Consider the following 13,128-nt stretch of genomic DNA (forward strand, 5'->3'; position numbering starts at 1 on the left):
ATTAAACGCCACTTTGTCAATGTCACCAATTGACACTTATGGCCAAATGAATGACCTAAGCCAACAACTGGCACCAGATACCACCAAATACTTGTGCGGCATAACTTATAGCAACTTTTGCCTTTGACATCCCGTGATTTCTTTGGGTATAGGGCTCGTAAATTTACTCTAACCCGAATTACACCTCACATGTGTAACATTTACTTAACCGTGTGATTAAAAATTAATCCACATGTTAAGTGAGGTTTCAAAAATATATGTCCTCATGACATATACTCTTGTTGAATTAAACTCTCTATGTTGCTTTTGGGTTATGTAGAAACCTACTATAAGTCATTGCAGAGACCTAGATTGATACCAATATGAACATTCAGAAGTCTCTATAAGTAGAACAAATCAGCCATATACATGTATATCTTTTTTCCACATGAACTTGAGTTTCGTGCCCTACATTCTCAATTTCTACCCATTCCTCTCTATTGTTTCACTCATCTAGATCATAGCACTCAAGTTTTAGAACCTTTCATCCTTTCCACTTGTCACGGGGACGTGGAATTTTGAGATTCTTTAATCTTGTTGGCAGGTTCATAATATTCTTCAGGTGCCTCTATTGAAGCTATTGTCCTGACCATTCAATGCTAAGGCTGGAAGATTAGTAGATGGGGCCAGTGTGGTTTATGTGTTATGCTATTGGTATAGATGGATTGTTGGTTTGGGCGAATTGGTTTAGATGATTAAATTGACTGCTTGGAAGCTGGTATCGTAATAAAGCTGAAATTTCCAGATTAACTACTTAGTACTTAAACATGTTCATCCTCAGTTTTACTTTTCAGCTGTCATATGCTAAATGATGATAAATGTTAGCAATATTTCTGTTGCTTACCATTACATGCTTTAATGCATTTGCATTTGTTGTGTTCAGAAGCGCAAGCTTTCAGACTTGCTTGGTCCTCCTTGGTCTGAAGATGAGCTGAAAAACTTCTATGTAGCATATCGTCGACATGGAAGAGATTGGAGGAAGGTAGGTTTTAAAGCATTTGAACAAGCAACTCTATGAAGCTTATTTTTGGTTTAGGAGTTTGCACAAACGGTGATTTTGTCTTTCATGCTGTCAGCATCTGTTGCAATGGCATGTCGACTTTCTTTGGGACAACTGAATGTTCTAATACTTTTCATAGCCAGGTGGTTTGACAGTTTGCATGCTCAATTTCAGAACTCCATATTGAGGAGATTGATATTGAAATGTTTGGAGTTGTGGGGTCAGTGATTGTTCGTTTCCTTTCTCCTGCTAATTCTTCTGTCAAAACTGCGTATTCTGTGTTGATGACCCATTTAGGACAAAGACAATATTCATTGGCATGGTTGACCCCTTGTATATTTGCAAAATAATTGCAAGTTACCTCAAGTGCTCTTTGAGAATTATTTCAAATTGGAAGATCATAAGGCAAATTGAAGTGCCTAGAATAAAAATGTAGATACAAAGTCCTTTTCGTTTTTGAGAAAAAAGAAAATTCTACAGATAACCCCTTGAAGAGAATCACCCTGAGGTAAAATACAAAGCACAATGATCTTTATGAAGAGTATCTAAGTACATCACAATACAATGGTTGTGTGAATGACCAATCTGGTGGCCTACACTGCCAGACCATCTGAGAGGCAGTATGAGAAAAAGTGCATGAGGCCCAAGTCTGTAGGTAAGCTTCTCTCCTCCTCCTTATCCTCAGATCTGCCGTGCACCCTCTCCCATCTCCCGCGGAGAGTGGATAATCTCTATCCAAATCCTCAAAAGAGTCTCTATGTCAATACATCTTGAAGGTCTATAGCATGGCTGCTGCTGGCAGTACAAAGTTCTTTTTTTTTTTGGAATCAACATCATTTGCAGCCTGCTTTTAGCAAAAGTAGCTGTGCAGGAAAAAGGCGTTATAAATCTTAGATATTAATATCCGAGGTAAAAATCAAAAGCGATGCAAAATATATTTGGTTAAAGGACCCAGAACTCAAAAACATGTTATACCACTATGAAGAGCTGGAATTTTCTTCCAACTCTTTGATTGTTGATGGGAACCTCATCACTAACATGGCATTCTAACAAGAAGCTCAATTTGCTACTTGGATGCCCAAAACAATCAGCCTAAAAGTATCCAAGCTTCTTCAATATCATCACAAGAAGGTACCTATTTCGATGTTTACAGAAGGCAGTCCTTCTTCTGTTTTCATCACTTGATATTGTAACTTGTTGGTTTTGAGGTCATATCCATTCATATAATGTCATGCAAGCAGAGTTCACAGTCAGCGCCATTGAAATAAGTGATTTCCTTCAAACAGGGTCCACATCTTTATCAATCGGCCTTGGTTTCCTTTCAAGGGTAGCCCTCACTGTCTCAAAGCATGCAGGTGAGAGACGATTAGTTGATTTGTAGAAGTTTGTAAATGGTTTTAGCAACATGTTGAAAGTGGGTGACTTTCCACCATTTCAATATGGCCTGGACCTTTGGACGTATCTGCAGCAGAATGTCAATAGTGAATATCTCACCCTAGTGGATGATGAAGCTAGACTTTAGGTTGGATGGACATAGAACGATCCCTTGACACCTCACCAATCCCAATGCTATTGGCATTACTGTTCTAAACATATGAGGCTGAAGATAGACATTAGATTGAATTGAATCAAATAAGGGCATACTGCAATGCTAGAGAGACACTTGCGGCAAGGATGCACAGAATGGAGATAAAAGTAAGGAACACTTGATATAGAGATGTGTTGAACGATCCCTTGACACTTGTCACCAAGCCCAATGCTATTGGCATTACTGTTCTAAACATACGAGGCTGAAGATAGACATTAGATTGAATTGAATTATTGGCATTACTGTTCTAAACATATGAGGCTGAAGATAGACATTAGATTGAATTGAATCAAATAAGGGCATACTGCAATGTTAGAGAGACACTTGCGGCAAGGATGCACAGAATGGAGATAAAAGTAAGGAACACTTGATATAGACATGCCCAATGTGATAGTTTCCAGGTCCATTTTGGTCATGCTTATCTTAGCACAGTAACCCATTGAGACTTGTGTCCTGCACCATGCATTTATAGTCATTTCCTAGAAACTTAAGATGAATGCGACCCCTTCCATCAAGGAGTGAACTACTTTATAGAGCTTAATAGACATAAACATGGGGATCTTGGATTTTAGTTTAAATCCGTTTGTTTGTGTAGTGACATGCTTGACCTTGCAAAAGTGATTTGATCATTTATTAAGGAATCTTTTGATGCCTTTTATGTTACATTATTAGTCACAAGCAGCAAGGAGCATAGTTCACTTATTTATGAACTAGGCCACCTTTTCCTTAGTTTTAAAAATGTGTGTCACTAAAACACTAATTTGAGAATGCCATGCATGATTAGAGACTTGAAAATTATATGGTTTTGTGGTTAATGGCTAGGTACTTATGACAGGTACAGCATCATTTTTTGTGTTGTTTGAGGCTTTAAAAGTGTAAATGGTCTTGTGCTTATTTTTGATGTATTTATGATGGGTACATCACAATGCAGGTGGCAGGTTTGTTGCAGAATCGAACTGTAGAGATGGTTGAGTTTTTGTATAACATGAACAAGGTATTTACCAGAGCTTTTGAGTGGCTTTTGATGTCCAAATCGTATAAGATGTTTGAAAAAGCTCTTGATGAGTGAGATACATTCTAATCATCATTATTCTGATTGCTCCTCATTCTCTCAGCACTCATCTATGTTCTATTCACTCTCATTCTTAGCATGGCAATCATCCTACAAAACTGGTGAAGGCAATATGTTGTTCTGAAGAAAACATTTTGTGTAATAGGTTCCTACCTTTCATGTATTACGAAAAACATTCCTAACCAACCATCATATTGAGCTTATTTTACTCACCCTTTAAGGTGGTAATGTAATAACTGTTTGCCTCTGGAATGGTGATTAAACACCAGCAATCCAATTTAATGTGGAGGTCTTCAGATGGGCAAAGCATCATGTAACAGCTGCTTTATATCTAAGTGGTCACTCAGGCTGTCAACAGGACAATGAGTATCACCAATGTTATTTTACTTCTTTGGAGGTGGAACTGATTCTGTATGTTTGTCTTGCAGGGGGAGTGTCCACCTTTACCTTCTATAATAAGATAGAGATACAGAAAAAATGTCATATTTTCTGTATGACATTTTTTCTGTATCTCTATCTTATTATAGAAGGTAAAGGTGGACATGCAGCAAAAAAGATATTGTAGCATGTAGATGCTAACTGAACTTCTGCCCTTCTGTTGAAACTACATTCTTATCTCACTTTCAGACATCCTTTCTGCTGCAAAATTTTGCTGTCTTCACTGTCTTAGTGAGGCTGTACTGCTAGGAAGGAGTTTATGAATTTACTTGAGTCTCTGTTTTATTTGCTGCATCTTTTGCACATTTTACTGTTGTGATCTCAAGACATATTGCCATTGACAACAGACCTCGCACAATGGAAAACTTTACAGTGTGCCCCCTTATCTGATGTCCTATCACACTAAACTCAACTTCTCCCCTATTATTCATTTATGTTTTTGTTTTCTAGTTGTCATTGTTAGGTTACATGACTTACTTCAAGGGTTCAGGGGCAGCAGGACTAATGCATACCTTTTTAGATTTCTAGCATGAGGATGGAGCTATGCTTTAAGCAGTTACAAATCTTGCGGTCTTAACTCATATTAGCAGTGGTTTCTTTTCAAAATTCAAGCACCAACTGTGTTTCTGGTTGTTTCTGAAGTTGGTTCAATCTGATTCTGGCTTTTCGCACTTTGGCCAAGACATTGTGCCATTTTAGTTAATACTCATCTAAGTTTGGCAGATTGTATTATGACGATCTTACCAAACCAGCATTGTTTACAGGCTTACCTATCACTTGCTGAGGGAGTGGCATCAGCTGCAGGGCTTATTGCAATGATGACTGATCATTACAACATCTTGGTAAGCTTTAATATTTAATGTTCTAGGATTTTCAGAAACATCCATTTCTAAATTGGTTTGTGGCTCTTCTTTTTTTCTCCTGCTTTTGGTTTTGGTGGGGGGCCAGAGTAGTTTCTTTATCAACACTATCATTCACTTACTGAGACAATTTACCAAAGTTTTTTCTTGATAGAAAGTTGTTAAAGTTATAAATGTTGCCAGTGATAGTAAAAATTGTTATGTGACTTGGCTGATTAATTTGTGAGCTTGGATCCCACTAGGAGGAAAGCAGGAGCCTTGATGAAGAGAGCAGTGAAGAAGTGGCAGGATCTATTCCATCTCATCAATTAATACCTCGAATGAGAACTAAATCAACGGAGATAAAACAAAGTAATAAATCTAGGCTAATAGGGTCTGCAGTCATGCCAGGAATTCCCGGCTTTGGAGGTGCCTCACCTGCCAAAAAACCAAGAACAGAAGGTAATTGGCATTTTGCATCATGGTTGTTCTACTTTTACATCAATCCTATTTGCTTTTTTGATGTACTGTAAAATGGATGTGCAGTAAGCCGTCCTAGAGCATTTGGGAAAAGAACACCTCGTGGACCACTGATGCACTTCCAAGATAAAAAGAATCCAGTGAAACCATCATCAGTTAAGAAGGGGGAGGAAATGGAACAAGACTCATTTGGAGATTGTGATGAAGTCCAAGTGGCTCTGACTTTGGCAGCCACAGCTTCACAAAAAGCTGCTTCCCCTCAAATATCTCGAACGCCTGCTTGTCGGACAGATCGCCCAAGGAGTTCACCTGTTCAGAATCGTAATGCCAAGGTATAGAGACAAGTGGATCCTTCTTTTCTGTAGCTATCCACTCTACGTCTATGACACTCTATTTTGTCTGCTCATGGTGTTAGGACAAGCGTACAGGAGTTGATTCGGGTGGATCTGGGACCAAGCACTCAGGATCAAACATGGATGATGGGGGTATGGAAGAGAGTGAAGAAAGTAAAGACACAGAGACAGGGGTAGTGACAAAGGCCAGTACTAGCACAGCTATGGAAGGAAGGAAAAAATTATTTCCTGGTGATGCAAAAAACAGACTGAAGAGAAGCCAAAAGCCTCAGTTGAAAAAGGGGAAAACGCCAGGACTTGGCACTTTCAAAGTTGATGACTTGAAGGAAGAATGTAGCTGTACAGACGAGGGAATGGGCGAAAAGGAAGATGCAAAGGCAGTTGATGGTTTGAAAAATGAACTTTCTCAGAAGAAGAAACGAATTCTATCTCAGAAGACTAAGAAAAGGAGCAGGCAGCTGTTCTCTGGAGGTATGTATATGAAGTTGAGGTCTTTGAGCCTTCATATGAATTATATGTGACTTAACTGAAGGCTTTGATATGAGGGGTAAACTGTTTCTTTTCTGGATTCTTTTTTAGAGGAGAGAAGTGGGTTAGATGCACTTGCAACACTTGCAAACTTGTCTCTAAATGGACTTCTTCCTTCTCCTAGACTTGGCTCAGGTAATTTAAGGGTTAGGTTATTTGAAGTGTCAGTTTTGTATCTAACAGAAAGAGAACATGCACCTGCTTTTGCTTTCACACTTTTTATAGGTGGGCTATTTAAAGTTGGACCTTTAAACTAAATATAAAGGAGCTACACAATTATAATGTATCCTAGTGCTTTTTTGGGGGCACAGAAAGGGAAGGGTTGAATTCACATGTGGAGGAATCTTGTGATCCACGTAAAGAGACTCAAAACACAAGTACAAGAAATACCATACCTGGTTTGTCTAAACTAAACCTGGCACGCTTAGATAGTGGTAGTGTTGCTGAGTCGGATGTTCGTGAATCAGATGCTCAGAAAGCTAAGTCAATTACAGAACTTAGAAAGAGGAAGCGAAAAGGATCAGCTGAAAAGGTATACTTAAGTTCATTCTTGCTGGCAGGCCATTTTTGGATTTCTAGACATCACATATTTGCTCTCATATTCTGTCTCATGATTTCTTGCAGAGGGATCGATTTTCTGAGTCTCATATTGCTGGTGTTGAGGAAAAAATAGATGCAAAGGTACACTATCCCTGTGATGCATTGTGGATGCAAACCCAGATTAGGTCCTGCCGCAGAAGCATGAATTCCTTGGTGCCTCAAAATGCCTGAACTTAAAACATATTAAAGAATCTACAATATGATGATTTAGCTGAGATTTAGACACCTCTGCTTGTACATAAATAAGTTGGTCTTTCCTGAGAACCCACTTTTTGATGATAATTTATATTCCTGGAGAGTTTCTCCAAATGTTAACATTTGTTGTGATGATCAGGATCTAAAATTCTATGTGTTTGATGCTACACACTAATATCTAATGGTCATCTATGGTCATGCATTACAGTGTGTTTCCAAAGCTTGCACGTAGATATAAGCCATGAGATGATAACAGCACATTCAATTTGCCATGTGAATTTGTAGCCTAGATGATTTAAGTAATCCAGGATGCCATTTTGGCATCTTGGAGAATTAGATTATGCCTCATCCCTGCACGTTTACTTATAGAAGGATCTTATTTTTAGGAAAAACATGTGTGAACCCAACTGTATTGTCCCTTGGCAAAGGATCATTTTTAATGCAAGTTGCTTTGCATGATACAGATATCAAATCCACATGCAAGTGAGCTAGCAACTCGGGGCAAATTTAAGCGGATTGTGACTGCACAAAATATCACAAAGAATAATGTAAGGCCTATGAAGCAGATGGATGAGTCCATTTTAGATCAAGATACAGAAGTGCAACAGGGACTTGCTGATGAGTCTGAAGTAGAGCAATATCGTGCAGAGGATGTTCGTACAGCCCCAGTTAGTTCTAGAGGCAGGCGGATATTGAAACCTCCTGTGGAGACAGCCAGAGGAGAAGTAGTGCTTTGTTCCCATGCAACTTCAGCCTTTGGAAAACTAAGTGACAAGGTGTGAGTCAGAATCTCATTCTAGCTAACCTAATGTTTAGGCTTGGTGTGGGCATGATTATGAAATAGCTCAAAAGGATTGATTAATATTGAAATATTCTGGTTTTGCATCTTGTGAAAATCTCTCCTTCACGAGGTCTCTGATGCGTTCTTTTATGATTGATTTTGTGGATTTTGTAAATTGTGTTGCAAAAAAAGCCATGCTGAGGGTGGATAACCTACTACAGTTGGCTAGAGAGAATGTTTGAGGAAACTTGCATTTTGACTCGTCCTTCAATTTCAAGAGCCAGGAAAAGAATTAAATCAGAACATTGTTGTCTCCTGCATGCATCTTCTATTACAGATCTCATTATCAGTCCTTTTAACGTAAACTTGCAGGAGCTTAAGATCGCAAGGAACAGTTTTTCATTGTATGATGTGTCACACATTTATGCATGCACATGTGCACACAGTGCGTACGCCTGCGCGCGCGCACACACACACACACACATTCTCTCTCTCACACTAGCACACCTTTCTTTTGGATAAATATTGCATTATTATCAATGCACAAAATGGATAGACACTTTGAGTGAATACAGCTAATAAACACACGTGAAAAAGATGATAGTGCAGTTTATCCAATTATTTGAGGACCTTCCAGTTAAGTGTCCAGTGGTGCAGACAATGATAGATGGGTGATGTCTTGGGAAGGGGTCAGGTTTGGCCACGACCCTCTCATTTCTAATATGATATTAGAGGCCAAGTTGTAAACATGTATGCTAGGAAGTTTTCTACACAAGGGGTAGGCCAGAGGTCCTTTGTCACCTTTAGGTTTTGGGGTTTGGATGGCAAAGCCAATTGTGTAGAACCTTTCATTTAATTGTGCATCAATGTAGCTAACTTGAGATGAGTGACCTCCTTGGAAGGAAAGGGGTGATCCGCCATCTCATTTGACAAGGACAACCCCAAGAAATTTTGGGAGATTTGTTATCCCAAGCACCACATCTATGACAAGTAACAAGAGCAATCCTCATAGATGGCATAGAACCCAGTAGGACAACACTGGCCATGCATCTTAATAAGAAAGAGACACACCCACCCACCCAAGCGTGTGCGTGCGTGGACTTTTACTTTTTTTTTCCGGGGGGGGGGTCTTGTAAAACCACCAACAAATGTACAAATAGAGTACTCTTCATAGCGGAGTCTACTCCAAAGAATCAAAAACACTTGTTAAAGCACATACCCCAAAGTTGACAACTATCATATAAAGATTGTAGGGCTGAAATGATAGGATTCCCAAATATGGATGGTTTCTTTGAGTCAAATTGTCCAAGGAGCCCAAAATCTGGCCCAAGTGAAGAATCGATATCTTGATATAGTCAAGGCAAAAGTCTGCCAAATAGCTCAAAGAATTTGCCTAATTTATATGCAGGAAATGTAAAGAAATGGTATGGCAACACAAAAAGCAACAACACGTAGAACACAATTTGTAGAATGCTAAATGATAATGAATGTATGAGAACAAAGATGATACTATCAGTGGACCTTGAACTGCTGTGTTTCTAGGACCGGGGCAGAGGGGGATGAAAGAGTGAGTATCGGAGTGTTTTACATGAACAGATCTCAAAATGCAGTAGCAAGTGTTGATGTGCTTGATGATGACTGAGAGATCCGGCAGTAGTGAGGGCAGCAGATCAGGCTGAAAATGCATCAGCTGAGTGGGTGTTTGTTGATGTCAGCACCCAGATGACCACCAATGATCAGGTGACCAGTAGGGCGGTTTGTGCAGGCAGCAAATACAGCACCAACAGCTCTGTGAAGAACACCAGCAGTCAACTGCAGGTGCTGTGGGAGACTTTCTGGAAGCTGGGTGGCCTGCTTTGAATGAAAATGCTGGTTTAGCAGGTGTTGGATGGTGAGAGGAGTCCATGAAACAGTAGGAGGGCAGCTGATGGGTGCAATCGCAGCTTGAAACTAGGTAGAATCAGGTTATTGGGATGTGGGCAGCAGGCTGTAGATAGCTGGGGTATCACTCACAAATGCTCCATGAGCTGAGGCATCCTCTGATAGGGCTGTAAACAGCAGTGGGCAATGAGAGGGCTGAAGGTGTGGCTGGCTGAATGAGGGAATGAGGATGCACAAATGCAAAACTCCTATTTGGGGTGTGCATTTGTCCTATTCTAAAAGATAAACACATTTATCTATTGGTAATTTAGCATTAGGTGCTGTTTGAGGCTGTTTTAAGGAGATTATATTAGTGGTTAATGCACCATAATTATGTTTGGTGCAATCACCAATATTAGTGGTGCAACACTCCCTCTTCGGCCCAAAAAAGAGTTATGCTTGAGATGGTGTTGTGAACATATGCTGGGGTTTGCATTGAGAGCATGTATGATCAAGATGGAAACACACAAACTCAGATAGAAACAAGCAAAACTCAAACCCTAAATCGAAAACGCAAAATACAAATACTCAAAACTCAAACATAGAGATAAAAGTAGAAAGAATAAACTTTGAAGTGAATGAATGCTGTAAATGAATGTAAGCGTGTACAGAATGCCCAAGGGCAAAGCAATGCAATGTTGGAGAGTGATGTCCACCGGAGACGGATTCCAAGTGCACTAACCACAAGTTGGAGATGAGAGAGTGCTGAATAATGAAGGGCAGTAGGCTGGTCACCAAAACATAGCAGTCTAAGGCTGAAATCTAGTAAACGCAACAGTGTACCACTAGTGGAAGCTTGAAAACTGATCATTTGAGGCAAAGAACTGTTAGGTGACAACAAGAGAGGTGTTTGTCAATGTAGACGGCTTGTTGGACAATAAAAACACAAGTACTATAGCAATCACCTTGTGGGAGGGATAGTAGTAGCTCGTCTCTTGGCACCAAATGCTGAAAATGCAAGCTGATTAGGTGCAATGATGACGTAGCAAATGGAGACCTCCAAATAGTAGGGCGATGGTTGAAAACAGGCCATCTAGGGCTGGATAGTGATTGGTTGCAGTAGTTGGTGATGGTTGGATAGTAGATGGCAGGTGGTTGATGGCTGAAATCTGCACGGTAGAGTAAAAAACTTGCACAAAAGAATAAGACTGATTGGTGGGCGGTCGGTCTATTTATAGATGTTGAAGGGTGCCCCAAAAAATTAGAGTTTTTGCGGACCATCGAAACTCTCTTGAACCATGCCCCAAATTTGTGTTTTTCATTAATTAAGCATGTTTTGGGATTGTTTAAAAATGCAAATCAGTTGTAAAGTGTATTTTAGCTCAACACCTCCACTTGGGCCCAAAATTGAGCTTAAAACGGAGTGCCTGCAATGTTTACCTCAAGGCATCCCATTCGAAAGCAGCCAGGGCATCAGACAAAGGGTGCACGTCGGTTGCCTAGTGGCCTATTGAGACTATAGAGGTGATGGTTATCTTACCAAGGGAGCCATAAGTAGTCATCTCAGAGAGGACAAGGCATTGGACGAATGGTGCTTGTTGGTTGTCTAGTAGCCTATCAAGCTCTATAAAGGTGGATGAAACCACATTGAGCTTTTTTTTTTTTGGTGAAAAGTCGATTTTAGGGGTGCAGTGGATTATGGAACAGTGACCCAGAAGAGGGGACTAGGGATGATATATCCAATACATCATAAAACAGTACAAGCATATCCAATCACTCTAGGATGTTGAAGATGAGAGAAAGGTGATGAAGTATCATAAGAAGAAGAATAGTGGTGTAATCCGCCAATGGAAACAACTAGGAGCCGTCCAATGGTGCTTTGCACATGGGGTGCATAGTATGCTACATGTTGAAGAATGCTCATGCAATAGGTGCCACTTGGACAGTGTTCCACATGGGAAAATTGTTTATTTGCCCAAGTGCCCTAGTACAAAGATGACAAAATCATGCAATGCATAGGGAGAGGTATAACAGGGGGGAAGGCCGATGCCAAAGACAAGTATTGAAATCTGTAGAATACCAAGAAGGGTAGAAACCCCCTCTCAATCCGGATGTCGATGTCAAAGAAGGAAGAGGAGCTTGAGGATGTCGATTTTCATGTGGTGTCGAGAACCATGGGGATGAAAGTGTCCCTATGGAAAAAGTAAGGATAGAAGACACCACCATGATAGCATCAAAAGAGATGTTGCACGATCCATCGCGGGAGGGAAAGCCTCCATGCTAGTAAAAGAGCAAAACTCCAAGTAGATGGAATTATGAAAGGAACAACGTGCATCTCTTGTCTCCAGCTCAGGAAGGATTGGTGCAAGCTTGTATGTTAGACCTGCATTGAAATACAAAATCGTGCAAGCCTGTATGTTTCCAGATCAGGAAGGATAGGTGTAAGTTTGTATGCCTCCAATTCAAGAAGGATTGATGCAAGCATGTATTTTAGTCCTACATTGAAATAAAAAACCGTGTAAATGAGATTAAAATTTGCAAGCATAGAGGTAAGTAGTGAGATGCTCGAAAAAACAAAATGGAAAATAAAAGAAAGCAAAGCTAAGTGCAATGCAATGAGTATGTAAGTATGCAATGAAAGTCTAAATAGAGAAAGGCTAAATGTGTGGCCACCATTGTATATGGCGAGGTGGGAAAGGGGTCCTGGAGGCTAGAAGGTGCAATGGATATTCTAGGAATGGATGCATAAAGTGCAATAGGTGAGTCACTAGCAAACTAATTAGCCAATCCTTTATGAGTATGAAGGATATAGACTGTGAGGCTGTCTACGTACTACATATCGAGTAGCCACCAGGATAGATAGAGCCCCACTAGAACTTTGACATGGTATCAAAACATTGAAGGACTGGACCTACATGAAGAGGAGATTTCAGTGCGACACAAGGCTGCATTTTTAGTGTTCAAGGGCAAGCAAGAGTTTTGCACATCAGAACAAGGTTGAGGTGAGTGTGGGCGTGCGAGAAAGGAGTAGATTTGTTGAAGCTGTTGCTGATTTTGCTGTCAGAGAAGGAAGAAGATTGCGTTTTGGGTCTTTAAATGGAGATTTTACATTTTTATCGCCTCTGGCAGGTGAAGGAGGGGGATGAGCGATGAAGAGCCCTAGCAGGCTACATTCACATAGTAAAAGGGGGACTTGTTTTTGTGTTGTGTGTAGATAGTGTAGGTGAAGCTGTCTTTTGAGGGCGATACAGAGTTTCAGGTGATCATGGACCAAAAGGTGCCCGTGTTATCGACTCCTCCATCAGGTCAAAAGCTCGATGGTGAGAACTACCGCATGTGGCAGGTTATGATGCTT

The 13,128-nt window shown here is 40.3% G+C and overlaps 1 protein-coding gene across 4 annotated transcripts in view; it reads left to right on the forward strand.

Moving 5' to 3' along the window:
- Positions 1-13,128, forward strand: part of LOC148017457 (protein ALWAYS EARLY 3-like) — a 94,377-nt gene that overhangs the window by 18,578 nt on the left and 62,671 nt on the right. For 2 of the 4 annotated variants that reach the window (XM_087663554.1, XM_087663555.1), the window contains exons 3-12: positions 923-1,021; positions 3,559-3,621; positions 4,902-4,979; positions 5,240-5,438; positions 5,523-5,788; positions 5,872-6,280; positions 6,389-6,472; positions 6,649-6,869; positions 6,962-7,018; positions 7,597-7,908. In XM_087663554.1, coding sequence (XP_087519680.1) covers positions 923-1,021; positions 3,559-3,621; positions 4,902-4,979; positions 5,240-5,438; positions 5,523-5,788; positions 5,872-6,280; positions 6,389-6,472; positions 6,649-6,869; positions 6,962-7,018; positions 7,597-7,908 — 1,788 coding nt within the window. The remainder of the gene's footprint in view (positions 1-922; positions 1,022-3,558; positions 3,622-4,901; positions 4,980-5,239; positions 5,439-5,522; positions 5,789-5,871; positions 6,281-6,388; positions 6,473-6,648; positions 6,870-6,961; positions 7,019-7,596; positions 7,909-13,128) is intronic. The other 2 variants (XM_087663557.1, XM_087663558.1) reach the window with 2 other exon arrangements.

Source organism: Lygodium microphyllum, chromosome 22 (genome assembly GCF_053477565.2).
Source record: "Lygodium microphyllum isolate KBCC chromosome 22, Lygodium_microphyllum_v1.1.10, whole genome shotgun sequence".
In the NCBI taxonomy this organism is placed as follows: Eukaryota; Viridiplantae; Streptophyta; class Polypodiopsida; order Schizaeales; family Lygodiaceae; genus Lygodium; species Lygodium microphyllum.